The sequence below is a fragment of the Oncorhynchus keta genome, chromosome 21 (assembly GCF_023373465.1).
Source record: "Oncorhynchus keta strain PuntledgeMale-10-30-2019 chromosome 21, Oket_V2, whole genome shotgun sequence".
In the NCBI taxonomy this organism is placed as follows: Eukaryota; Metazoa; Chordata; class Actinopteri; order Salmoniformes; family Salmonidae; genus Oncorhynchus; species Oncorhynchus keta.
Genome location: NC_068441.1, coordinates 36,901,229 through 36,927,018, shown reverse-complemented (window position 1 = coordinate 36,927,018; position 25,790 = coordinate 36,901,229). Strand labels below are relative to the sequence as shown.

General features: G+C 43.7%; 1 protein-coding gene across 6 annotated transcripts; it reads right to left on the bottom strand.

The window, feature by feature from the left end:
* Positions 1 to 100: 100 nt before the first annotated feature.
* On the bottom strand, positions 101 to 24,370 carry LOC118374139 (transmembrane and coiled-coil domains protein 1-like). 6 transcript variants are annotated; one of them, XM_052473808.1, is made up of 9 exons: positions 24,104 to 24,370; positions 21,827 to 21,931; positions 12,099 to 12,173; positions 9,604 to 9,682; positions 7,571 to 8,329; positions 3,409 to 3,834; positions 1,895 to 2,343; positions 1,482 to 1,617; positions 101 to 1,143 (listed from the first exon to the last, which is right to left on the bottom strand). In XM_052473808.1, exons 5-9 carry the CDS (start codon positions 8,150 to 8,152, stop codon positions 829 to 831), a joined length of 1,908 nt encoding a protein of 635 aa, XP_052329768.1. In that variant the 5' UTR covers positions 8,153 to 8,329; positions 9,604 to 9,682; positions 12,099 to 12,173; positions 21,827 to 21,931; positions 24,104 to 24,370; the 3' UTR covers positions 101 to 828. The 6 variants fall into 6 exon arrangements, with proteins under 6 accessions (XP_052329768.1, XP_052329769.1, XP_035616400.1 ...); XM_052473809.1 differs by having other exon boundaries at positions 9,604 to 9,647; XM_035760507.2 differs by lacking the exon at positions 21,827 to 21,931.
* Positions 24,371 to 25,790: the final 1,420 nt, after the last annotated feature.

Genomic DNA, 25,790 nt, shown 5'->3' with positions numbered 1-25,790 from the left:
CAAGTCAGCCAGGAGATCTATAAAACAGTGCTGTGAACCTGGATTTGAGAAAGGAAACAAACATCACCCAGTCATAGTTTGACTCAAGGACCAGTCCATCTTTTTTTTTTTTAAACAAGTCGTATTTTATTTGTCACTAATAGAAACAGTATGGAAGCACAGTCTGAGCATTTTTACAGCTCTTCAAGTATGTTCATATCTGCAGGGGGCAGGACCAATAGGGCTGAGCATATTCCAACTCAGCATCCTTGGCCCATCATTGCGTTCAGCTTGTCCATATAAAACACACTGCTCGAGAACCCATCAATTGCTTGATCCAGATAGATTTAGTCCACAACCGTGTACTGTAGTTAGTCTATAAATCCTCCCAGAAAGACAAGCAGACTGGGGTGATTGAGAAGAGAGACATCAGAGTAAGAAAAAGGGAGAGATTTTAGGCTTAGAAAGAGAAAAGGAATTGAGAAAGACAACACTAGCCATGTAGATCAGCAAAATGCCAGCTGTTCATTATCCAAATCCAGCCACGAGAAAGCCCTCAATCATCTGCATTAATGATAGCAATATCAAGAAACAAATTCAATACCACTTGAATCAATTCTAATGCAATAAACATCTTCCACATGTAAACAAATTCACTCCTTGGAGAGAGAAAGGTATCTTGGCTCCTCCTCCTTTCCATTAAGCCCCACCCACTGGGCTGGCCTGGCACCACTACAGTTGCATCAGAGGCAATGCATGGGTTAGTTAGTCCCCTCTCGTCCCGCCAGGCCCTGCGTCGCCATGAGAGCCCCGCACCTCTGTTGTCGTTCATTGAGGCCCCCCTGCAGATCAACTCGGGGACAACAGGAAGCGGTCCAAGTACTGGGAGATGACCTCCCAGTTCCTCCAGAGGAAGGCGAGGAGGACAACAAGGAGCAGCGTTGAGAAGGTGCGGCTACGCGTCTTCATCAAGGGCACCACGCAGTTGGCCACAGTGGATACGAACACCAGGAGCACGGCCATGACGGCTAGCAGCACGTTGATGAGCTTGCCCAGCAAGGTGCGGGCCGTGGCGTTCTCCAGGCCTTCCAGCTGGACCACCTGCTGCTGCTGCTGCTGCAGCTCCATCTTAGAGATCCGTGTCTGGCATGCCTCCAGTGCCTCCTACAGGGGAAGGGGAGAGACAGGGTTATCAGACGGCCATGGTTCACACAGTGTGGAATGTCAACAACACACTTTGTCACAAACATGGCTCGACATAACTACAGTACCACATACCGGGGGGGTCATTGAGAAGACCATGGATCACCGTGTGAAATACTTTCACAATTCAGCACAAACATCTAGACAACTACTGTACCATGATAATAATACAAAAAATGTCCCAGACTAAGAATACGCCTTGGGTTCACTGGAGACGCACTGTTGAGGCCCTTTGGAGCTAAAAGTCAAATATAAATCATTCCATAATCCTTCTTTCAAGTACTGGAGAAACAACCTACCTGAATGTCTCTAGCTCTCTCGTAGGACTGATAGGCGATCTTCTCCTCCATGCTGGCCAGCTCCTGCTTCAGGTTGAGGATCTCATTCTGGTGGAGCTCTGTTAAGTCGTTGAGCTGCTCCTCCAGACGCTCACACCTAGAGACACACAGAGGTCAGGTACCGATCACAAACGCTTCCTTTCATAAAGGCGGAGGAGATGTTCTGTTGACGAGTGAGAATAATACATTCTTTTGAACGTAAAAAAAGTGTTTAATAACAAGACCGATTTGCAATTATGAGCAAGTTCAGGGAGGGGTGGTAAAACATGCAGATTTCAGGTTATCACATAAGTATTAGTGACAGTCCGTGTAAATTAGGACTCCGTAAAGTGTATATAGTACCTGCGAGGTTGTGTGTGGCAGTGACTGGTTACCTGTATCTCTCCTCCTGCAGGGCCTGTATGATCATGGTGTAGTCTCTCTGGTAGTGACTCTTCAGGCTGTTGAACGACTCATCCAGCCGACCCTGGTTGTCCCGGAGCTCCTGAACCTCGTGGAGCAGCGTGTCCAAGCCCAATGATTGGCCGGGCTCCAGGGTGTTAAGACCCTTAGAGCTGGGCGGGCCCCCGGGGACGCTGTTGACCCCTGCCGAGCCGGAGCTGGCACTAGAGCAGTCATCCTCACTGCCGTACTTTGGGCTGGAAGCCCTCCCCAGACCGTGACCATCCTCCTGGGGTTCGTCGAGGGAGTCCCTCAGGGACGAAATGTTGTCGGCGCTGCCAAACTTGTTGCGGATGAGGGAGGCGATCTCTCGGGGTTTGGACACCACGGCCCCAGCTGCAGAGTGAGTGGCATGAGAGAAGCTGGAGAGGCCACCGGTCACCTGTAGGGAAGGACAGATAGATACTAACTGGGGTGGGACTAAAGTGTGAATTAAAGGAGATTGTGACCACAGCATTGTTGAATACTTGTTCGTGATTGGCTAGAAGGGCTCTAGAATGGACATTAAAACCAGATAAGAGGTCAGTTTGAAAATATAAAGTCAGGACACCTTGCAATGATGAATTTCTCTAGTCCTTACGCAAGTGGCACTATGCTGTCAAATCCTCCCATGTTTCTAGTTTTACCATCTGTTTTCAGCATCAGGTATTTTTTTATTTGAATATATGCCAGAAATTAACATTTCTAGCTATGCCAAGCAAAATCTTGCACCATCAGCTCATTGTTATCTTAATGGATGTTGATAGAAAACAGCTTAAATAAATGCAAATGCAGCTACTTTCTTGTTATTCTGGCTGCAGAGGTCATGCCTGTGTTAGCCAGCGAGCATGGCAACAGACCATATAGAATGAACAACTGGGTCGAGTCCCTAGCATTTAAAAGATAAGTAAATAAACAAAAAAAGTCATTTCTACCGGTAAATATGCATTGGATAAATTTACTCTGCAAAGTCATCCATTATTTCCAAGATAATCTACAGAATGTCTGTTTATCCCTTACTTAATGGACAGGGACATAGATATACTAGATCTGGGTTCAAATATTTTTAGCTATTCCTTTAGTCTGCCTGGAGTGCCAGATAAGCCAGGTATGATGTTTTGCAACTATTCTAATGGTTCCATTGTGCCAATCAAGCCCAGCTAAAGTATTATAAATGATTTCAAATAGTAATTTTGAACCCAGGTCTGAGAGATACTTATTCTACATGTGTTGTATAGGACTCTGTTAGAAGCTGTGTACTGCTAACCACTCTGCAAAGAAGTCAAGGACAGGTGGCTAAGACCAGACAAATTGTACATTTGTGGTGGTACTACTCACATTAGCAGATGCAGCGGCGCACTACACTGGCAGGAATTAGTATGACAGTGGTGAAAAATACATGAGATGCCTAACAAAACAGCTCACAGGGAAAGTAAATGTGATTAAAAATGTTCATAACAGCCCTGACCTTGGCGCCCACGTCCTTGAGGCCTTGGTGCATGTCTCGGAGCACGTCTTTGGGCTGACGGGGGATCCCGTTGTGCTCCACCTCTTTCAGCTTGCGCTGATAGCGCTCCAACTTCCTCTGCAGCTGCTGGATGGTCTGGGCTGATTTCTGGTTCTTCTTCTCAAACACCTGTTTAATGCGGGCACTCTGCTGCTTGTCTGCGTTGTTAGCTAGCTTCAGGTACTCTGCCACATTGTCGTCTCTGGCCCTCTGCTCGAGTTTGATTTGCTCTGTGAGCTTGAGTATCTTCTGCTGCAGCTGGGCGATGGCCTGTTTTGTGCGCTGGGGGTCTGGGGTGCTGTCCACCGAGTCCAGCCCGTAGCTGTCGGCTCCATAGGAAATAGCGTTGGGCGATATGGCCGGGCCAGAGCCGTCCAGACGATCCAGCTGACCAAGGAAAGGGAGAGTGTAATGAGGAAGAGAAGATAAATGGAAGATGGAAATAAGAGATCAGACTGACATGTGAGATTGAGGGAGAATGTAAAAATAACTAAATTGAACTGGAAGGGGAAGGCCTATTATATCAACAGGGGCAATATTGAGTTTCATCATTTCATAAACTATCATGATCATTCAGCTGCAAAACAGTTACCACAAGCTTCCTCCAGTTGCTATGGTCACTATTTGATGTGGTGAAGAAACATGTCTTCATCCTACATCAGACCTTTATGTATATGAAACTATAGCACTAACATAATAAACCAGCCAATACCAACACCCTATAATCATAAGGCTACCTGTTACCTATCATTATACTCAGACTGTTTTCCTATAATGTGTAAAACAGCTGGGCCATACCTTTCATATATTAACACAGAGGAATCCATGTGTATAATCTGAGCAGTAATCCATCAGACAGGGATGCCATAAAGACTGTGTGCCACCTCATTCATAACTCTGAAGAAGCTTAAGGCTCAACCAGAAAAATAAAATGTTAGTGCCTTAAAGTATTCACACACCGACAACTTATTCCACATTTTGTGTTACAGCCTACATTCAGAATGTATTAAATACAAACAAATGTCTCGCATGTTTACACACAATACCCCATTATTACAATGTGAAAACATAATTCATTTTTTGTAGAAGCACCTTTGGCGGAGATTACAGCTGAGAGTCTTTAAGAGCTGGGTAAATCTAAGAGCTTTACACACCTGGATTGTACAATATTTGCCAATTATGATTTTTTAAAAATTATTTAAGCTCTCAAATTGATTGTTGCTAGACAGCCATTTTAAAGTCTTGTTATAGATTTTCAAGATAAATTATGTCAAAACTGTAACTAGGCCACTCAGGAACATTTAATGTATTGGTAAGCAACTCCAGTGTAGATTTGGTTATTGTCCTGCTGAAAGGTGAATTGTGTCTGTTGGAAAGCAGACTGAACAAAGTTTCTAGAATTTTGCCTGTGCTTATAGCTGTATTCCGTTTATTTATATCCTAAATACCTCCCTAGTTCTTACCGATAACAAGCATACCAATAACATGATTGCAGCCACCACAAGGCTTGAAAATATGACGAGTGGTACTCAGTGATGTGTTTTCCCCAAACATAACGCTTTGTACTCATGACAAAAAGTTAATTTCTTAGCCACATCTTTTGCAATATTACTTAAGTGCTTTGTTGCAAACAGGATACTTGTTTTGGCTTCCTTTTCACACTGTCATTTGGGTTAGTATTGTGGAGTAACTACAATGCTGTTGATCCATCCTCAGTTCTCAAATCACAACCATTAAAAACTCTGTTTTAAAATCACAATTGGCCTCATGGTGAAATCCCTGAGCAGTTCCCTTCCTCTCCGGCAACCGAGTTAGGAAGTAGTAGTAACACCACCCAAAGCCTAATTAATAACTTCACCATGCTCAAAGGGATATTCAGCATCTGTTTGTTTTTTTAACACATCTTCATTGACATTTTTAGTGAGGCATTGAAAAACCTGGTGTTTGTGGTTGAATCTGTGCTTGAAATTCACTAATTGATTAAGATAATTATATGTATAGGGTACACCGATGTGGTTGTTATGAAAACAATAATGTTAACCACTTTTATTAAACACTGAATGAGTCCATGCAACTTATGTGACTTGTTAAGCACATTTGTATTCCTAAACTTATTTAGGCTTGGCATAAAGGGTTTGAATACTTATTGACAAGACATTTCAACTTTACATTTTTTATTAATTTCTAAAATGTTATACAAACAAAATTCCACTTTGACATTATGGGGTATTGTGTGTAGATCAGGGACACATTTAAATGTAATCATTTTTAAATGCAGGCTGTAACAAAATGTGGGAAAAGTAAAGGGGTGTGAATACTTTCTGAAGGCACTAGGTTCTGAAATCAATTTGCTATAAACAGATTCTGGAACGGAAGTGTTAGAGGTCAGAAGAGAATTAACTTTGTGCAGAGAGGGATTCTGTGCTGTTCTTGGGAGTTGGGAAAGACGTAGGCCACCACAGTGGGGTTGCGGGTACATCCCCCTTTCCATCACTGTCAGCTCAGACAGCTTGTGTAAAAGAGGCAGTGGACAGGACAGTTGTTGCTCTTTCTAAGAATGACAGACTGTCAACTGAGTCCCTCAACCACAGCCATGTCTCGATGCTAGTTAGACCCTAGTCCGATAGCTGCTCTTGTAAGGACAGTTCATTGCAGTACACACAGGGTGATCACTGTCTGTTGGTGCAACAGACAGCTTAGCCTTATCCATCTAACAGTCAGATTCATACAGTACTTCTCAAAAGGCTTGGTGGTGTCATCAAGCATTGTGAGATAACTGCCAAGGATATGCACTGTGCTTGATTGGTATACATCAGACACAATGAAGCGCCAGCTTTACTAGTTGTCTAGGAGTTCAACGCTCAATTTTAACAATGTAAAGGATTTTATCATTTACCTGCTACAAGCCAGTATTCAAACAGTGTACTACACATTTCAATGGATGTGAGAAATTCCAGTGAGGAACATTTTAGATCTTGGGGGCTATAGAACAGTGTCAATGATGTAAAGTTTGAGCTCGTTTTGGCCTGCAAGGCAAGCGTTCTCTGGCTGACCTGAAGTACACTTAGAGGCAGCCACAGGCCACAGCTAAATATAGAAAAGCTTAGAGCACACCTACGCACACACACAATATTTCTCTCTGACCTATCAGCACTGACAGTTCCTTTCACTCCTTCATCAAAGAACATCGAGAGGCCGGCAAACCAGTTGGCTGAAATCTGACCAATTTAATCTAACAGCACAAGAAGTCATGAATCTTCTGTTTCTCTAGTAGTAGCAGCTTCTTAAATTTACACTACCATTCAAAAGTTCGGGGTCACTTAGAAATGTCCTTGTTTTTGAAAGAAAAGCTATTTCTTTTGTCCATTTAAAATATCAAATTGATCAGAAATACTACGTAGACATTCTGCATGACTATTGTAGCTGGAAACGGCTGATTTTTTATGGAATATCAGTCGTACAGAGGCCCATTATCAGCAACCATTACTCCTGTGTTCCAATGGCATATTGTGTTAGCTAATCCAAGTTTATCATTGATCATTAGAAAACCCTTTTGCATTGATGTTATTAGCACAGCTGAAAACTGTTGTTCTGATTAAAGTAATAAAACTGGCCTTCTTTAGACTAGTTGAATATCTGGCCAGAAACAAATAACTTTCTTCTGAAACACAGTCAATTCTTGTTCTGAGAAATGAAGGCTATTCCATGCAAGAAATTGCCAAGAAACTTCACAGAACAGCGCAAACTGTCTCTAACCAGAATATAAAGAGTGTACATTAGTGTCTAGTTAGAGAAACAGTTACCTCACAAGTCCTCAACTGGCAGCTTCATTAAATAGTACCCGCAAAACACCAGTCTCAACGTCAACAGTGAAGAGGCGACTCCGGGATGCTGGCCTTCTAGTGACCCCAAACTTTTGAACTAGTGTAGGACAAAAAGCTTTGCAGTGGCTTGTCTGTCCCAGTGAGTAGGTCCCCTAGTTTAATCTTACACAGTCAGTCTACTCAGTGGAATGGTACCCGGATGTGAGCAGCATGTCGGTTGGGGTTAAACTCACCTGGTCTGTCTACTCAGTGGAATGGTACCCCGATGTGAGCAGCATGTCGGTTGGGGTTAAACTCACCTGGTCAGGCTCCTCAGTGGAGTGGTATCCGGATGTGAGCAGCATGTCGGCCAGGGTGGGGCTGGTGAGCGTGTCCGTGGTGGAGGAGGAGCGCGGGCGGCCATCCTGCAGCAGCATCACCTCCTGGGTACTCCTCCGGTGGATCTGGGGGCTGCCTTTCTGGGGGGGGTCCCCAGTCCCCCCAGTCTTGCTGCGGCGGCTCTGCAGGCTGGTCCCTCGCTTTATCATCGGGGGTGCGCTTCTGATCTGCTGCAGAACACGGCTCAGAGCTGCAGGGGGAGCGGAGGAAGTAGCGTGGGGGTCAGAATCCGGACCGGGGGCGGGAGAGTCCCCAACCTCTGTACCCCCACCGTCCGGGGGCTCAGGGGCGGGCCCACCCATAGAGAAGGAGGTGGCGGCGTCGTGCGGGGAGACAGACGAGCGGCGGCGCTGCGGCTGGAAGAGCTGCTTCAGGCCGTGACCCAGCGCGCCCATGTTTTCCAGTGCATTGTGGGTGATTTTGGACATGCCGTGCTCTGACTCAGACGCCCTTCGGCCCACCTCCGGCTCCTCAGGACTCTGCTCACTGCTAGCCTGATCCATCAGGGGGCGCCAGGCTGACACTCAGCCACAGGGCCAACACTGGGGGTGCGAGGGTCTAGCTATGTCCCGACACCACACCCCCTCTCAGAGGCAGCTTCAAAGCCGGGAAGCAGGGGGGATGGCACTGGGCCCTGTGCACATGCATGCATCTGCGGATTGGCTCAAAGTCATGCTCGTCTAACACAAGAAGGAAAATAAAATGGATTATGACATGCAGCAGTGAGTGGACGGGACAAAAAAAGTAGCAGAATTCAAACTGATTACACAAAGGAGCATACAGTCGTACTAGGGTCGGCTTTGAGACTTGAGTTATTAGTTGAGTCAAAATGTTGTTTTTTTTTATGTCCAAATATTCTTAATGGCAATTAATAGTAAATGTTCTCAGAGAAATCCATATAAGCAAAATAATGTCTGATATGTCTAAACCCACTTACAAAATAAATCTACTGCACAAACCTAATCTACATGGGTGTCATGCTAAACATTTTTTTATTTAAAAAAAAATGTGTATATTACATTTCTGAAATGGGGTTCATTGTAGTTTCCATAGATACACTAAAGTGCCACAGTGACCATATCAAATTGTAAATTCACTTTTAGAGGACGGAAGTGTGTCACAGGACCTGGGTTAACTAGCCTAATCTTTGTGGTTCCCTAGTCAGGCAGAGCCAAACAAACATTGCCTTAATTATTCACTCAGACAGTAGGCCTAAGTGACACTCAGACAGTAGGCCTAAGTGACACTCAGACAGTAGGCCTAAGTGACACTCAGACAGTAGGCCTAAGTGACACTCAGACAGTAGGCCTAAGTGACACTCAGACAGTAGGCCTAAGTGACACTCAGACAGTAGGCCTAAGTGACACTCAGACAGTAGGCCTAAGTGACACTCAGACAGTAGGCCTAAGTGACACTCAGACAGTAGGCCTAAGTGACACACAGACAGTAGGCCTAAGTGACACTCAGACAGTAGGTCCTTTTACTGTCCTTTTACATTGTCGTCTAAATACAAGACACAGCATTTCAGGAACAATTTCTTTACCAAATGGGTGAAAGAAACCATATATCCTTTTAGGATTTCAAATTATTGTAGCTAAATAATATGAAAAGGATGGTGAGTGAGCACTAAAATATTAATTAATATAGTTTTATCAGGTGGTCTTATCTGCCAGAGGCACCCAGAGTTGCACCATGTTCTCCCTGTAGAGAACTTTGGCCTCAGAATCAAACATGGAGTTGTTAGCGGGGCCGTCTATGGCTAATCTACAGCATCTGAGAGTTCATGGAGAGCACATTATATAAAGACTATCTTTCACTTATCAACAGCATATAAAGATTGAAAGAGAGAGGGACATAAAGGGAGGGAGAGAGATATGGAGGATGAAAGCGAGAGGGAAAAGGAGAAACAGTTGGCAAGAAATTGAGGAGAAATGGAGCGAGAAAAAAAGCTTACCATCCGTCCAGCTTCTCTTCTGACTCACAGCTCAGGGTTGGCTGCTGCGGAGGAGGTGGTCAACATGAGAGGAAAATCACTATCAAATTGGAACAAACGAAGAGATTCAAATAAATTATGCTGGTATGGCAGCACACTGACTCACACTCAATCAGCCATGTATAAACTGCACAGAATCAAAGAGACCTGTATGTGCACAAACACACACTGAGGCTATTCAGTTACTTCTAAAAATGTATTCTAGAAGGAGGAGCAGTCCTTATCATCACTGCCCAGTGCACACTCAAAATGTGAAACTATGACATGAAGATGTGTGGAACACAGTGATGACTCCATCCAGATTACTCAGAGAGCAGAGCAGTAGAGGTCTCTGATACATTGATGCATCATGAGTGGTACTGTAAATAATGTAAGTAAATGAGGGACACAAAGCTTGAGAGACACTGACTAGCAGACAATGTCAATAACCTAATAGTGTCTTTCATGTAGTGAGCTAAGAGCCTGTTGCTTAGTCACTGGCAGCATCCCAAATGACACCCTGTTCCGTACAATAGTGCACTACCCTTTCCAGCATTTGGGCTCTGGTCAAAAGTAGTGCACTATAGGAAATTAGGCTGCTGTTTGGCACGTACACACAGTGCCCGTCAGTGCCTCTCAACCCCACCAATTACTGGCCTGTGGGGCAGCATTTGCCTAATCAGCACAAAACTAAAAAAGGTGAAAAATTCAGTCACCACCAGTTTACTGGCACCACTGACAACCCCCTACCCACACAAGCCCCCCTACCGCCCCTACTCACTCTGAAATTATGATACATCACCTGTATTTCCCTCACATTATGAGGTTGTGCTATGCAGGAACAGCATAGAGAAAACACTACTAGCATGGAGGGAAAGTATCCCAAATGGATAGGAGATTCTCAAATGAAGCAAAGTCCCTTCCTCATAACTATAACACTAACCCTGTAACATTAACCCAACACTGGTGTACCACCATGGCTAATCTCACCAGAGCAAACCCTTGCTCTAACTAACAACTGACCTGAAACAAAGTGTCAACAACAGTCATATCAGCATCCTCCTCGTCTGTCACTGAAAGTCCCCTAATGCGTTTGTCCATTCCCCTCCTCATTTCACCCCACGTTCGACTTATTGCAATCCAGACTGAAAGGTATGGCCATCTATAGGCAGGCCCGATTTCAATGAGGGGACGCTGTGGCCAACATTTGAGCAGATACACAGCGACGTGCATGTTCCACCCACACAGAGACGTGCATGTTCCACCCACACAGAGACGTGCATGTTCCACCCACACAGCGACGTGCATGTTCCACACACACAGCGACGTGCATGTTCCACACACACAGAGACGTGCATGTTCCACACACACAGAGACGTGCATGTTCCACACACACAGAGACGTGCATGTTCCACACACACAGAGACGTGCATGTTCCACACACAGAGACGTGTATGTTCCATTGTGTCCTGAAGGTAATACAGAGTGATAAGTGAGTAACGGTATTGTTCATACATTATTAAGCAGACAAACATAGGAGTGGCTCAGCACAGATATTGTGTGTCACTGTCAACAAGCAGGCACATCCAACATATCCAAAAACACTATAGATAAAACACCTGTGCCACAAGCAGAAAGGCTAATGGAACACAAGGCCTAATGCTATAATATCAGACTACCTACCACCACAGATGCAGTCCAACATGCATCCACAGCTAAGTACATAGATGAGCATAGTAGCAAGCATTCACAGTGACACACACACACCATGACACTATTACACATCATTACACACCATGACACCCAGTCTCTCTTCCTCCTCTAGTCCGCTACATTTTCTGACTTAAGAGGGTTGGCCAACACTCGCTTATCACTCTCCCCCGCCGCCTCGAGCATTCAGACTTCCAAGGTCACACCAGTGTGCGTATGTCTACAGTCTATACTGCCTGTGCCTACAGAGATAAGATGCTGCATGCAAATGTATCTACCACATTTGTACTTGTGTCCATTCACTGTAACAGTCTACTTTCACACGGCATCTACAGCAAGGCCCAGCAAGATGACAACATCTTAAAGATTGAATCCGCAATAGGGGGGAAAGCGCCCCTGTCCGCCCCAGCAACTCTTATTATTTTGTGGACCTAATGGAGGCGAGATGCTTCGAGCAACACAGTACATATTCTGCTGTTCTATCGCGTATGCAATGTCGTCAGAGGGTAAAAAACAGAGTTTGCTGTTTGCAGTAACTTCTTTGTTGTTGTAATATCCCAAAAGGACATGGCAGTTTCACCATTAATGTTTCCAGCTTTAAAGGGGAAGGGAAACACTAGGCTTTACACCTGTTTAGTGTTAGTGGATTGAATACAACTTGTTGCATTGCTATATGTCCTAAAAAGTGTTTCCATTCCCCTTCAATGTGCTGTGTCAGCCTGCTGATCATTGATCTTCTGATCTATTTTTTTCCACTGTTCATCTACCATAAGCTATTCTTCATTCTGATGTCCTTTCCTCTTCAGTCAACGGTATCCAGTGATGTTGAGGAATATCACATGCTGCAATGGAAAGAGTGGAGAAATGTCAGGGCAGGTTTCCAAAATCACCAGGGGTATAAAGATAAACATTTACCATTAAGACCATTAAGACCATGGTTTGTCCATTGACTTTAGATGAGCTGACTGGTAAATGTGATCTTTATGCTTTTGACAAACTCACCGCAGTTCAACACTGTACTTTCAGACTCAACCCAAATACATGCGATTCGCTCATTTAATGTGTGGTTTATCAAGACTCAATACAGTATGCGCTCCAGATTCAATAAGCTATTGCACTGTATATCATTCTGGCTAATCCAGTGAGCTGTCATGAATACTAGGACCAAACAGGTGCAAACTCTGCCCTGGGACAGGCAAACCATTGCCAACTGTCTCATCTGAGTAGCTAACAGAGCCTTCAGAAAGTATTCATACTCAATACTTATTGATTAAAGACATTTCAGCTTTTGATTTGTAATTAAAGTGTACACATTTTGAAAAACAATTCCACTTTGACATTATGGGGTATTGTGTGTAGGCCAGTGACACAAAATCTAAATTGAATCCATTTTTAAAAATCAGGCTGTAACAACAAAAATGTGGAATAAGTCAAGGTGTGAATATTTTCTAAAGGCACTGTATGTATGGGAGCGTGATATTTCTTAGCTAATCAAGATCACTTTATTGGTCAATTGCGCATAAGGTAAACAAAATGTGACTTCCGCTTTTAACCCAACCCCTGTGAAAGACACACATACACTGGTTTCGGGAGATGCAGGGAGCTGCCGCGCCCGGGGAGGAATTGTTGTGTAACTAGCTAACGTTAGTTGGAGTGATGTGACTGATAGATTTTCCAAAATGGAATGTGTGTGGTACGTTTGTTTTTACAATAGGAGGCAGTTGACTTCGAGCTAAACAGAGCTGTTAGCTCAATTAATCTGATAAACGTTAATCAGACATACATGTCTATATAAATGACAACAATACTGAATAGACACTTATTTTAACTTAATACATCAATAAAATCTATTTAGTCTCAAATAAATAATGAAACATTTTCAATTTGGTTTATTTAATGCAAAAACAAAGTGTTGGAGAAGAAAGTAAAAGTGCAATATGTGCCATGTAAAAACACCTAACGTTTAAGTTCCTTGCTCAGAACATGAGAACATATGAAAGCTGGTGGTTCCTTTTAAAATGAGTCTTCAATATTCACAGGTAAGAAGTTTTAGGTTGAAGTTATTATAGGACTCTCTATACCATTAGTATTTCATATACCTTTGACTGTTGGATATTCTTATAGGCACTATAGTATTGCCAGCCTAATCTCGGGAGTTGATAGGCTTGAAGTCATAAACAGCGCAATGCTTGAAGCACATCAAAGAGCTGCTGGCAAATGCAGGAAAGTGCTGTTTGAGTGAATGCTTACGAGCCTGCTGCTGCCTACCACCGCTCAGTCAGACTGCTCTATCAAATATCAAATCATAGACTTAATTATAATATAACACACAGAAATACGAGCCCTAGGTCATTAATATGGTCAACTCCAGAAACTATTATTTCGAAAACAAAATGTTTATTCTTTCAGTGAAATACGGAACCGTTCCATATTTTATCTAACGGGTGGCATCCATAAGTCTAAATAGTGCTGTTACATTGCACAACCTTCAATGTTATGTCATAATTATGTACAATTCCAGCAAATGAATTACGGTCTTTGTTAGGATGAAATGGTCTTCACATAGTTCGCTAGGAGCCAGGCGGCCCAAACTGCTGCATATACCCTGACTGTGCTTGCACAGCACGCAAGAGAAAACACAATTTCCCTAACTGAAAGAAATTAATGTAAGCAGGCAATATTAACTAAATATGCAGGTTTAAAAATATATACTTGTGTATTGATTTTTTAAAAAGGCGTTATTGTTTATGGTTAGGTACACATTGGTGCAACGACAGTGCTTTTTTCATGAATGCGCTTGTTAAATCATCACCCGTTTGCCGAAGTAGGCTGTGATTTGATGATAAATTAACGGGTACCGCATCGATTATATGCAACGCAGGACAAGCTAGATAAACTAGTAACTTCCTCAACCATGTGTAGTTAACTAGTGATTATGTTCAGATTGTTTTTTTTAGAATATAAGTTTAATGCTAGCTAGCAACTTACCTTGGCTCTTGCTGCACACGTGTAAAAGGTAGTCAGCCTACCACGCAGTCTCCTCGTGGAGTGCAATGTAATCGGCTATAATCGGTGTCCAAAAATGCAGATTGTTATGAAAACTTGAAATCGGCCATTCCGATTATTTGGTCTACCTCTAGACAGATTCACATACCTTCGTATTGACGAAAACCTATACATTCGTTATGTTGCAAATGTTTAATATAATTATATTTGAACTTACTCATTTGTAACATGTGTCAATTAATCCCGTAAGGGAAGTGTTGCCAATTAGCGATTTGACAAAAATATAATTTCATTCATTCACACTACCCGATTGTCCTTGTGGGTTGAAATTTGAGACAAAATATCCACAGGGAATATTATTAAACAGACTTCAAAATGAGGTCTCTATGTTGCTCTTTTCCTGAAGCATACACAGTGCATTTACTTCTATCTTGTGCGCAATACAAGACGGAAGTACATGCACGCAATGCATGCATACCAGGTGTTTACATGGTTTTGCGCATGTGCCAAATCTCAGTGGTACCAGTGTTTGGGAAAGTTGGTTTAATACCGCACAGACAACAGGTACAGTAAGTTCAAATGGAATTTGATTCAACATTCTGGCTTGTGGGGATGGTACTTTTGTAGCCTATGCTTTTTAGCCAGGAGTTTTGAAAGTAGTGCTCACGAGCCAAAAGTGGTTCCCTGAAAATTGCGTAATACATCACATATGTGCAAATGTGTGCACCACGTCATTGCCCTCTCTTGCTCTGCTGTGTGTGCATGATGTGCCTCTTATTAGATGTTACTCAAATGGCAAGGGGCTGAACCTCATTGATTGAACTCAAATTGCTAGGGGGCTGGCCCATGTGGGGGAAAATGTAGGGGATATGGAGCTGCACAGCTTCCAGGAAACTTTTAAACTAGGGATTTCTTGGTTAAGATAGCAATTTTGCTCATAGATTACGTGTGCATAAACTACACATTGACATATCCAGCCCAAAAGTGAAGGTTTAAAAAAAAAAAACACTTAAGTCACCAAAGTTCCAGAGCATGTCTTTAACCACAGACTGTGTAACCAGAAGCATCAGTCTGATGTATTACTTGCCAAAAAGACACAAGTTAATTGCAATCACACTTCAATCTAATGTTAAGCTACCCGCTAAGAAATTGACTACATATTTATCCTATCCCATTTGTTTCAGCCAGAACATACGGACCCTACCGTTACTCGTGTACACTGAGCTGCACTGGGGTCAGAACTCAATCATGCTTACATTAAGACACGGAAGAGCAGACTCAAGATATGGGTTGGAAATCGTACCTCAATGCAGGAATGGGATATGCCACTTTGCCTTTATCCACACTGCTCCATAGAGAAGATCTAAATACTGCTCATTTTCCCAGAAAACTGCCCTTTTTGTTAGCTAGCAGTAGCCACGGCAGCAGAAAACTGCCCTTTTCTAGAAGTAGCCACAGCAGCCATTTTGGAACGGCAGTGTCAGCCAATCATCATGAAGTGCTTTAAGAGGACCATATCACCTACATCAAACAAACACCCTAGACCCCGCTACAATTCACATATCTACAGATGATGCAATCACCATTGCACTGCACACTGACTTATCCCATCTGGAAGAGAGAAATGTAAGAATTAGAGGTCGACCGATTATGATTTTTCAACGCCGATACAGATTGGAGGACCAAAAAAAAGCCGATACCGATTCAAATCGGCCAATTTAAAAACTTTTTTTAAAAATGTATTTGTAATAATGACAATTACAACAATACTAAATGAACATTTTAGTTTAACTTAATACATCAATAAAATTAATTTAGCCTCAAATAAATAATGCAAAAACAAAGTGTTGGAGAAGAAAGTAAAAATCCAATATGTGCCATGTAAAAAAGCTAGCGTTTAAGTTCCTTGCTCAGAACATGAGAACATATGAAAGATGGTGGTTCCTTTTAACATGAGTCTTCAATATTCCCAGGTAATACGTTTTAGGTTGTAGTTATTATAGGACCATTTCTCTCTATACCATTTGTATTTCATACACCTTTGACTATTGGATATTCTTATAGGCACTCGCCCCTACCTGGGCTCGAACCAGGAACACATCGACAACAGCTACCCTCGAAGCATCGTTACCCATCGCTCCACAAAAGCTGCGGCCCTTGCAGAGCAAGTGGAACAACTACTTCAAAGGTCTCAGAGCGAGTGACGTCACTGATTGAAACGCTATTAGCGCACACCCCGCTAACTAGCTCGAGAGTTGATAGGCTTGAAGTCATAAACAGCTCAATGCTTGAACCACAGCGAAGAGCTGCTGGCAAACGCACAAGTGCTGTTTGAATGAATGCTTACGAGCCTGCTGCTGCCTACCATCGCTCAGTCAGACTGCTCTATCAAATCATGTACTTAATGATAACATAACACACAGAAATACGAGCCGTAGGTCATTAATATGGTCAAATCCGTTTATGCTTTCTGTGAAATACGGAACCGTACCATATTTTATCTAATGGGTGGCATCCATAAGTCTCAATATTCCTGTTACATTGCACAACCTTCAATGTTATGTCATAATTATGTCAAATTCTGACAAATTAGTTTGCAACGATCCAGGAGGCCCAAACTGCTGCATATACCCTGACTGTGCAATGAACGCAAGAGAAGTGACAATTTCCCTAGTTTTATATGGCCTGCTAACCTGGATTTAACTAAATATGCAGGTTTAAAAATATATACTTGTGTATTCATTTTAAGAAAGGCGTTGATGTTTATGGTTAGGTACACATTGGTGCAAAGATTTTGCTTTTTTCACGAATGCGCTTGTTAAATCACCCGTTTGGCGAAGTAGACTATGATTCAATTATAAATTAACAGGCACCGCATCGATTGTATGCAACGCAGGACAAGCTAGATAAACTCGTAATTTCCTCAACCATGTGTAGTTAAAAAAAAATTAAGGCTAGGGGGCAGTATTTTGCCATCCGGATGAAAAGCGTTCTCAAAGTAAAGTGCCTGCTACTCAAGCCCAGAAGCTAGGATTTGCATATTATTAGTAGATTTGGATAGAAAACACTGACGTTTCTAAAAAACTGTTTGAATAATGTCTGAGCATAACAGAACTGATTTGGCAGGCGAAAACCCGAGCACAATCCATCCAGGGAATTTTGTTGTTGTTGAGGTCAATGTGTTTTCTATTTGATTTCTATGGGAAGCTCTTTTTAATAGGAATTTGCTTGCAGTTCCTATGGCTTCCACTAGATATCAACAGTCTTTAGAGTGGAAAAGGAGGGCATAGAGGCACTTCAGGCTGACATCAAAACCCGTTTGGCATCCCTCCGTAGAGCAGAGAACCTACGGAAACGCAGAAGGAAGAAAGAACAAACTAGAACTCGATTCTATAAAGATCCCTTCAAGTTCCTTAAAAGTCTCTTCACAAAGGAAAAAAGTGGAGCTCTAAAAACAACAAAGAAAGACCTAGAGGAGCACCTGAGAACAACAAACTTTGACTCAAAGCGACATGAACATCTGGCCATCCCATCAGATATCCCACCTATTGAACCCCCGGAACATCATATTGAGACCAGCCCTCCGACATGGAAAGAGGTGGAAAACACAGTTCGACGGGCAAGAACAGCATCAGCCCCGGGGCCAAATGGAGTCCCGTACAAAGTGTATAAGAACGCACCAGACGTCCTGAGGTTCCTCTGGGGGCTTATGAGAACAGCTTGGCAGAAGAAGATAATACCCAAAGTGTGGCGTAGGGCAGGCGGGGTCCTGATCCCTAAGGAGAAGGATGCAGTGAACATCAGCCAATTCCGCCCAATCTCCTTACTGAATGTCGAGGGTAAAATCTTCTTTAGGGTCATTGCCCAGAGGATGGCCGAGTACCTGCAAAGGAATGTGTACGTCGATACATCTGTACAAAAGGCAGGAATATCAGGGTTCTCTGGCTGCTTGGAACATTCCAGCATGATCTGGCACCAGATCCACATAGCCAAGGTGGAGAAAAGGGACCTCCATGTAGTCTTCCTCGACCTCGCCAATGCATTTGGCTCTGTGCCCCATGAACTCCTGTGGTCTGCCTTCAGATTTTTCCACATACCGGACACCATCACAAACCTGGTGAAGTCGTACTTCCAGGATCTGCAGTTCTGCTTCACCACCTCAGAGTTCACCACCTCATGGCAGTGCCTGAATGTAGGTATAATGGCGGGATGTACCATTTCTCCGTTGGCATTCACAATGGCAATGGAGGTTATCATCAGATCCTCAAAATGGGTTGTTGGTGGACAGCGAGTCGACTCTGGTTTCCGCCTCCCTCCACTCAGAGCCTACATGGACGACATTACAACATTGACCACCACTGTCCCATGCACCAGGAGACTGCTCAGAAAACTCGAGGAGAACATCAGCTGGGCCCGTATGAAGATTAAACCATCCAAGTCACGCAGCATCTCGATTGTGAAGGGAGTACTCTCTGACCTGAAATTCTTCATCGGAGATGACCAAATCCCAACAGTGTCTGAGCAGCCGGTAAAAAGCCTTGGAAGGTGGTATGATGCAAGCCTGAAGGATAAAGACCAGGTGCAACAGCTGCACAAAGACATCAGTAGTAGCCTACAGTCCATCGACAACACCCAGCTACCTGGAAAGTTAAAGGCCTGGTGTCTGCAGTTTGGTCTCCTACCCCGGGTGTTGTGGCCCTTAGCACTGTATGAGGTTCCAATCTCAACAGTGGAGAAGATGGAAAGAGGAGTCACAGGCTACTTAAAGAAGTGGCTCGGAGTTCCACGATGCCTTACCACCATAGGCCTCTATGGAGATGGTGTCCTCAAGCTGCCCCTCACCAGTCTAACAGAGGAATTCAAGTGTGCAAAAACCAGGCTCCAGATGACACTGAATGAATCTCAAGACCCAGTGGTGAGCAACAACGCGCCGACCTTGGCAACTGGGCGCAAATGGAGGCCAGGAAAAGCAGTCCAGGAGGCAACAGCAGCCCTCAGACATGCTGACATTGTGGGTCATGTTCAGCAAGGGAGAGGAGGCCTTGGGCTAACTAGCCGTGCTGCTTGGAGTAAGGCCACTGCACCAGAGCGGCGGAAGATGGTAGTGCAGGAAGTACGCCATCAGGAGGAGGCTGCAAGGTGGGCCAAGGCAGTCTCTCTTGCCAAACAGGGACAGTGGACTCGATGGGACAGTGTGGAGAAGAGGAAGATCAGCTGGAAGGATCTGTGGGCCATGGAAGCAAGGCGGTTGAGCTTTTCCATCAGAGCAACATATGACGTCCTTCCAACACCAGTTAATCTTCACCAATGGTATGGTGAAGATCCGGACTGTGCCCTCTGTTCCATGCCAGCCAACCTCAGGCACATTCTCACAGGGTGTAAAACAAGCCTCACCCAAGGACGCTACACTTGGCGTCACAACCAAGTCCTTAAAAACCTTGCATCCGCCCTGGAGGACAAGCGAGCTGCCACCAACTCCCTACCACCCACAGCAGCATCACACTCCTTACGGACAAACTTTGTCCGCGAAGGGGCTAAACCACCGAAGAGCGGCTCTACACCATTAGAGCGAGACCAGCTGCGCTTGGCCCGCGACTGGAAAATGCTAGCTGACATTGGCCGGCAACTTGTGTTTCCTCCGGAGATCGCAACCACCACCCTAAAACCTGACATGGTGCTCTGGTCCCGTTCACTCAATAAGGTCTTCATCATTGAGCTCACAGTACCCTGGGAAAACTCAGTAGATGAGGCTTATGAGCGAAAACATCTGCGCTATGCTGATCTAGCTGCCGAAGCACGGCATCATGGCTGGAACACAGAAGTCCGACCAGTGGAGGTGGGCTGCAGAGGTTTTGTGGCAACATCTACAACCAGACTGCTTAGAGACCTGGGAATTAAGGGCCAGAGCCAGCGTTCGGCAATCAAAGCTGTATCAGAGGCGGCAGAAGGCAGCAGTCAGTGGCTCTGGATGAAGAGGAAAGACCCCAGCTGGGCCCCGAAGTGAGAGGGCCAGGAGGTATGCGGTCAACAATGCTTGACTCAGGGAGGAGGACGCCCCTGCCATGCATAGTCCCATGGGATGTTGGCTATCAACAACAAGGCAACTCCTATGACTAATTGGGAATGGGACGCAAGCGTAGGATTGATCACCCTGTCGCTGGCCGCCTTTGGGGAGGGTGTATAGTGTGAAAGGCCGAAACACCCTAGGAACCAAAGGTACACTACTGACGATGCGCTCCCCAAATTTCACCACGCTCACTGTTCATTAACTCTTGGAAGTGCTTGCACAAAGGATAGTAACATCTCATCCTGTGTTCTTGGAATCTAGAAATTGGTTGATGTTTTTCTTTTGAGAAATGAAGAAGTAGCCCTGTTATTTACATTTACATGTGTCACTCAGAGGGACTCAAGTCTTTTGGTGCGGGCCTGGAACGTGCTTCACTTAGTTTTTGTCCAGTATTGAACACAGTTTATACCGTCTTAAAAATTGTATTGATTATTTACATTTTAGGATACCTAAGGTTGGAATAGGAAAGATGTTTGAAATGTTTGGACCAAGTTTACAGGTAACTTAGATACTTTGTAGGCATGTTTGGCGAGTTGAAACCGAGTTGGGAGAGTTGACGAGTTGGGAGAGTTGAAATGCTTGCTAGCACCTTACCATGGCTCCTTGCTGCACTCGCATAACAGGTAGTCAGCCTGCTTCGCAGTCTCCTCGTGGAGTGCAATATAATCGGCCATGATCGGTGTTATGAAAACTTGAAGTCGGCCCTAATTAAATCGGTCGACCTCTAGTAAGAATGCTATTCATCGACTACAGCTCAGCCTTCAACACCCTAGTGTCCTCCAAGCTCGTCACTAAGCTCAGGGCCTCGGGTATGAACCCCTCCCCGTGCAACTGGATCCTGAACTCCCAACCCCAAATGGTGAAGGTAGGCAACAAGACCTCCCCCACGCTGACCCTCAACACGGGGGCCCACAGGGGTGTGCTCAGCCCGCTCCTGTACTCCCTGTTCACCCATGACTGTATGGCCATGCACGTCTCCAACTCAAATTATCACGTTTGCTGACGACAGTGGTAGGCCTGATTACCAACAACGATGAGACTAGAAGGCGGAGACAGTACAGGTGCATCCAAGCTGGGACCGAGAGACTGAGAAACAGCTTTCATCTCCAAGCCATCAGACTGTTAAACAGTCACCACTAGCCGGCCTCCGCTCAGTACCTTAGAGACTGCTGCTCTATATACATAGTCATTGAACACTGGACAATAAATGTTTAGATACTCTTTAACCAACTTTAAAATGTACAGTGCCTTCGGAAAGTATCAGGCCCCTTGACTTTTTCCACATATTGTTAGTTTACTGTTTTATTCTAGAATGGATTAAATAAATAAATTCTCAATCTACACACAATACCCCACAATGACAAAGCGAAAAGAGATTTAGACATTTTTGCTAATTTTTTACAAAATAAAAAACAGAAATACCTTATTTACATTCAGACCCTTTGTTATGAGACCCGAAATTGAGCTCAGGTGCATCCTGTTTCCATTGATCATCCTTGATGTTTCTACAACTTGATTGGGGTCCACCTGTGGTAAATTCAATTGATTGGACATGATTTGGAAAGGCACACCGATATTTTCTGGGATCTGACATTGCTCTTTCTGATATTCTGGATTATATGTGTTTATTTTATTATTGCTAGGTATTACTGCACTGTTGGATCTAGAAACAAGTATTTTGCTGCACCTGCAATAACATAAACAAAACTGTGTATGCAACCAATAACTTTCATTTGATTTGAGCTCCTTTATTGTTCAATGCAGACATGCCATTCCATAATGGCTGCTGTGGCTACTGATAGCTAGCATGATGACAAAAATACCAGTTTTCTGGGAAAACAAGCAGTACTTCAATATTTTTGATGGAGCAGGGTGGATAAAGGTCATTTTTGGAGTAGTGGCATATCCCATCCATGCATTGAGGTATGTTTTCAGACCCATATCTCGCACCGGCTCCATGGTGTCTTAAAGTAACCACGATTGCGTTCTGAACCCAGTGTAACTCAGCGTAAAGGTAAGCTCGCTATCTTTTGGCAAGCATTGAAAATAAGTTGTGCAGCTATCAGTGGCCAAACAAAACCACCATCAATATCAGAATGAGCCCGCTAACGTAAACTCTTACATCGCCTTGGTCCGTACAATTGCCATTATTTTAGCACCCCCAAAACGTAATACTTCCAGATCAACTGTAATGTCAATACCATTGTAAAGTACAATTTCTCCCCTTTCCAACAGAATCAATTACATGACCTAAACACTGCCCGTTTTGGCATAATTCAAGCAGGCAATGAGCCCAGTCAGGCCTTTTTAAAAATGGCGGGTGGGGAAGCGAAACTAATGCGTGATAGTGAGACTGAGAGATGTGGGAAAATTGCTTTTTTTCTCCACTCGATCTGTCCAACTTATCGCCTCTAAAATGTAAATAAAACACTATAAAGAGTTTATATAATGTGTCATTACATACCTATTTGAAGGTTTGTCGAATTTGAAATCAGGTTTTTAGGACAGTGCTAAAGTGATCTTAGAAATAAACAGCAGCTTTGAGAATGATGATTGCGTGCAATGATGAAAAAAAATTACTAGATATCCCCCCTTACCCAGTCACTGTCCATTTCTTGTTTTTAAAGGATGAGAGTAGTGCTACACCAGGTGGAGAGAGATTGTAAGACAGAAATAGTTGCTTTATGAGTGCTGAACGTTAGGACATGACACATCCAGATGTAACCGAGGGTCCGTTTTTTTAAATGTTCTCCAATACTATAGAGCCATTACCATGTCGATCAACACTTGAATAGAAACCTAGTTCACACCCCCGATTGACGTCAACATAGTCCCATTAGTTTTCTTTGTAGCCTCGTTTGAATGTTGCAGTTGAGCACATTTGTACGGAATGGGGTTAGTTTACGTTAGCCGGCTGGTTAGTTAGCATGTGTGGATTTGAATCGCCAATGTTACATCCACTAGTACTACTGCGCACAGGCCAAGTTAAAATGAAAACCCGACAATTGACAAATACCATGAAAAAATGCACAACTCCTTTTTGTCTGTTGCATGTTGTGTATGGCTAATGATCTCACAGACATGCTGAACACATTGACCCATCTGGTGTGTGTGTACGCTGTAGTTTTTGACAGTGGATTTAAACCGCAGCACATCCCGACGATGCGCCACCGGCTGAGTGGCTTTCGTGTTACTCCCTACCTGGCAGACCCTCACACTACACATAATAACTTCAACATTAATTAGCTAGCTAATTACTTAGCCAAGATTAATAGATAACTCGTTAGTTTAATGACAATGAAGGTAACATCTGCTCACTGGAAATGTGATAACGGAGGGGTTGATCACATTTGAATGCTGTATGACACACCCAAGCAAGCCGTGTAGCTAGCTAGCTATTCCATGCCCAGACAGTAAAGTAATCGTAAATTGCTTGCACCCAGACAGCAACACTAACAAGCTACAGGCTATCTGGCTTAGCTAATGCTAGCGAGATAGAACAGGTTGGTTGGGGGTAACGTTAGCCAGCTAACATTAGCTAGCTACCACATCGAGCTAGCATCAGGTTGAACACAAGTTCATAAACAATACCTCTTGAGGAAATTTACTACAAACATAGACGTTCTTCACACCACAATGACACTATAGTTCGTAAATCAAACTATATGATATATTATGCATTTACAGGCTTCAACTTACATAGGCGCTGAGAGGATTGTGCTGATGATGCCAGTTCATTTCTCCGGATGGAACAGCATTGCCACGATGACGTCAAAGAGCGTGTTCAAGAAATCTTCTTCGGACAACAACCCCAAAAAGTGGATTTGCCGGCCAAACTCGACCGACGCTGGGCCAATTGTGCCCCGCCCTATGGGACTACCAATCACGGCCAGTCGTGATACAGCCTGGAATCAAACCAGAGTGTCTGTAGTGACGCCTCGAGCACTGAGATGCAATTTTAGACCGCTGCGCCACTCGAGAGCCTGACAAGTCTGTCTCGCGATCTTCACAGCGTTCACTTGACACAGCACTCTACATTAGTTTGGATATTTCAAATGGATTCTTCAAGATTGGTAATGCATCAACTGCTTCTCATTAACAAACTGTACTCCCACAAGGTAAAAAAAAAGGACATTGTCAACACTGAACACTACTTTCCTCCAGTTAAAATAATGGTCATAATGCCAACCCAGAGATTGTGATAGTGGGGCACTTATCTACAGTAGGATATATAAACAAGTGCATTATAAGTGTCTAATTAGGATGTCGTGACCTGTAACACCTGAGTAAATTATTATGCTTGAATTTTTACCAAACTCTCCGACGTGAGTTATTCACATATACATAATTACATGGTGTCAGAGAAATGAACCCAAAGAGGATAAAGTATATGGACAATGTAATCACTGCCGGGATAAATGCAAACAAGTAGAACAAATGAGCGAGGATGAAGAGCCTGCAATGTCTCAGTCAAATTCAGGTGCCTATCTTCTCGGGGGACTGTGGTCTAAATACCTAACAACACTTTCTGCTCCACCCATTTCATTGGTCCCAAGAAAAAAACTGTAAGCCTATACATGACTTTTTATTATAATAGAGGGAACTACTCTAGGCCAGCATCCCAGAGTTGCCTCTTCACTGTTGACGTTGAGACTGGTGTTTTGCGGATACTATTTAATGATGCTGCCAGTTGAGGACTTGTGAGGTCTAGTTTGAGAAACAGACACACTCTAATGTACTTGTTCTCTTGCTCAGTTGTGCATCGGGGCCTCCCACTCTTTCTTTTCTGGTTAGAGACAGTTTGCGCTGTAATGTGAAGGGAGTAGTACACGGCGTTGTACCAGATGGCAATTTCTCGCATGGAATAGCCTTCATTTCTCAAAACAAGAATAGACTGACGAGTTTATGAAGAAAGTTCTTAATTTATTATATATACACTGCTCAAAAAAATTAAGGGAACACTAAAATAACATCTTAGATCTGAATGAATGAAATATTCTCAAATACTTTTTTCTTTACATCGTTGAATGTGCTGACAACAAAATCACACAAAAATGATCAATGGAAATCAAATTTATCAACCCATGGAGGTCTGGATTTGGAGTCACACTCAAAATTAAAGTGGAAAACCACACTACAGGCTGATCCAACTGATGTAATGTCCTTAAAACAAGTCAAAAATGAGGCTCAGTAGTGTGTATGGCCTCCACGTGCCTGTATGACCTCCCTACAACACCTGGGCATGCTCCTGATGAGGTGGCGGATGGTCTCCTGAGGGATCTCCTCCCAGACCTGGACTAAAGCATCCGCCAACTCCTGGACAGTCTGTGGTGCAACATGTCGTTGGTGGATGGAGCGAGACATGATGTCCCAGATGTGCTCAATT

Excerpts from the sequence above, each read along its gene's own strand:
- LOC118374139 (XM_052473808.1), bottom strand. The coding sequence starts at position 8,152 with ATGGATCAGGCTAGCAGTGAGCAGAGTCCTGAGGAGCCGGAGGTGGGC. Across the intron at positions 3,835-7,570 it reads CCACTGAGGAGCCTGACCAG|CTGGATCGTCTGGACGGCTC; the intron begins GTGAGTTTAACC and ends TTCCTTGGTCAG. Across the intron at positions 1,144-1,481 it reads AGAGAGCTAGAGACATTCAG|GAGGCACTGGAGGCATGCCA; the intron begins GTAGGTTGTTTC and ends CTTCCCCTGTAG.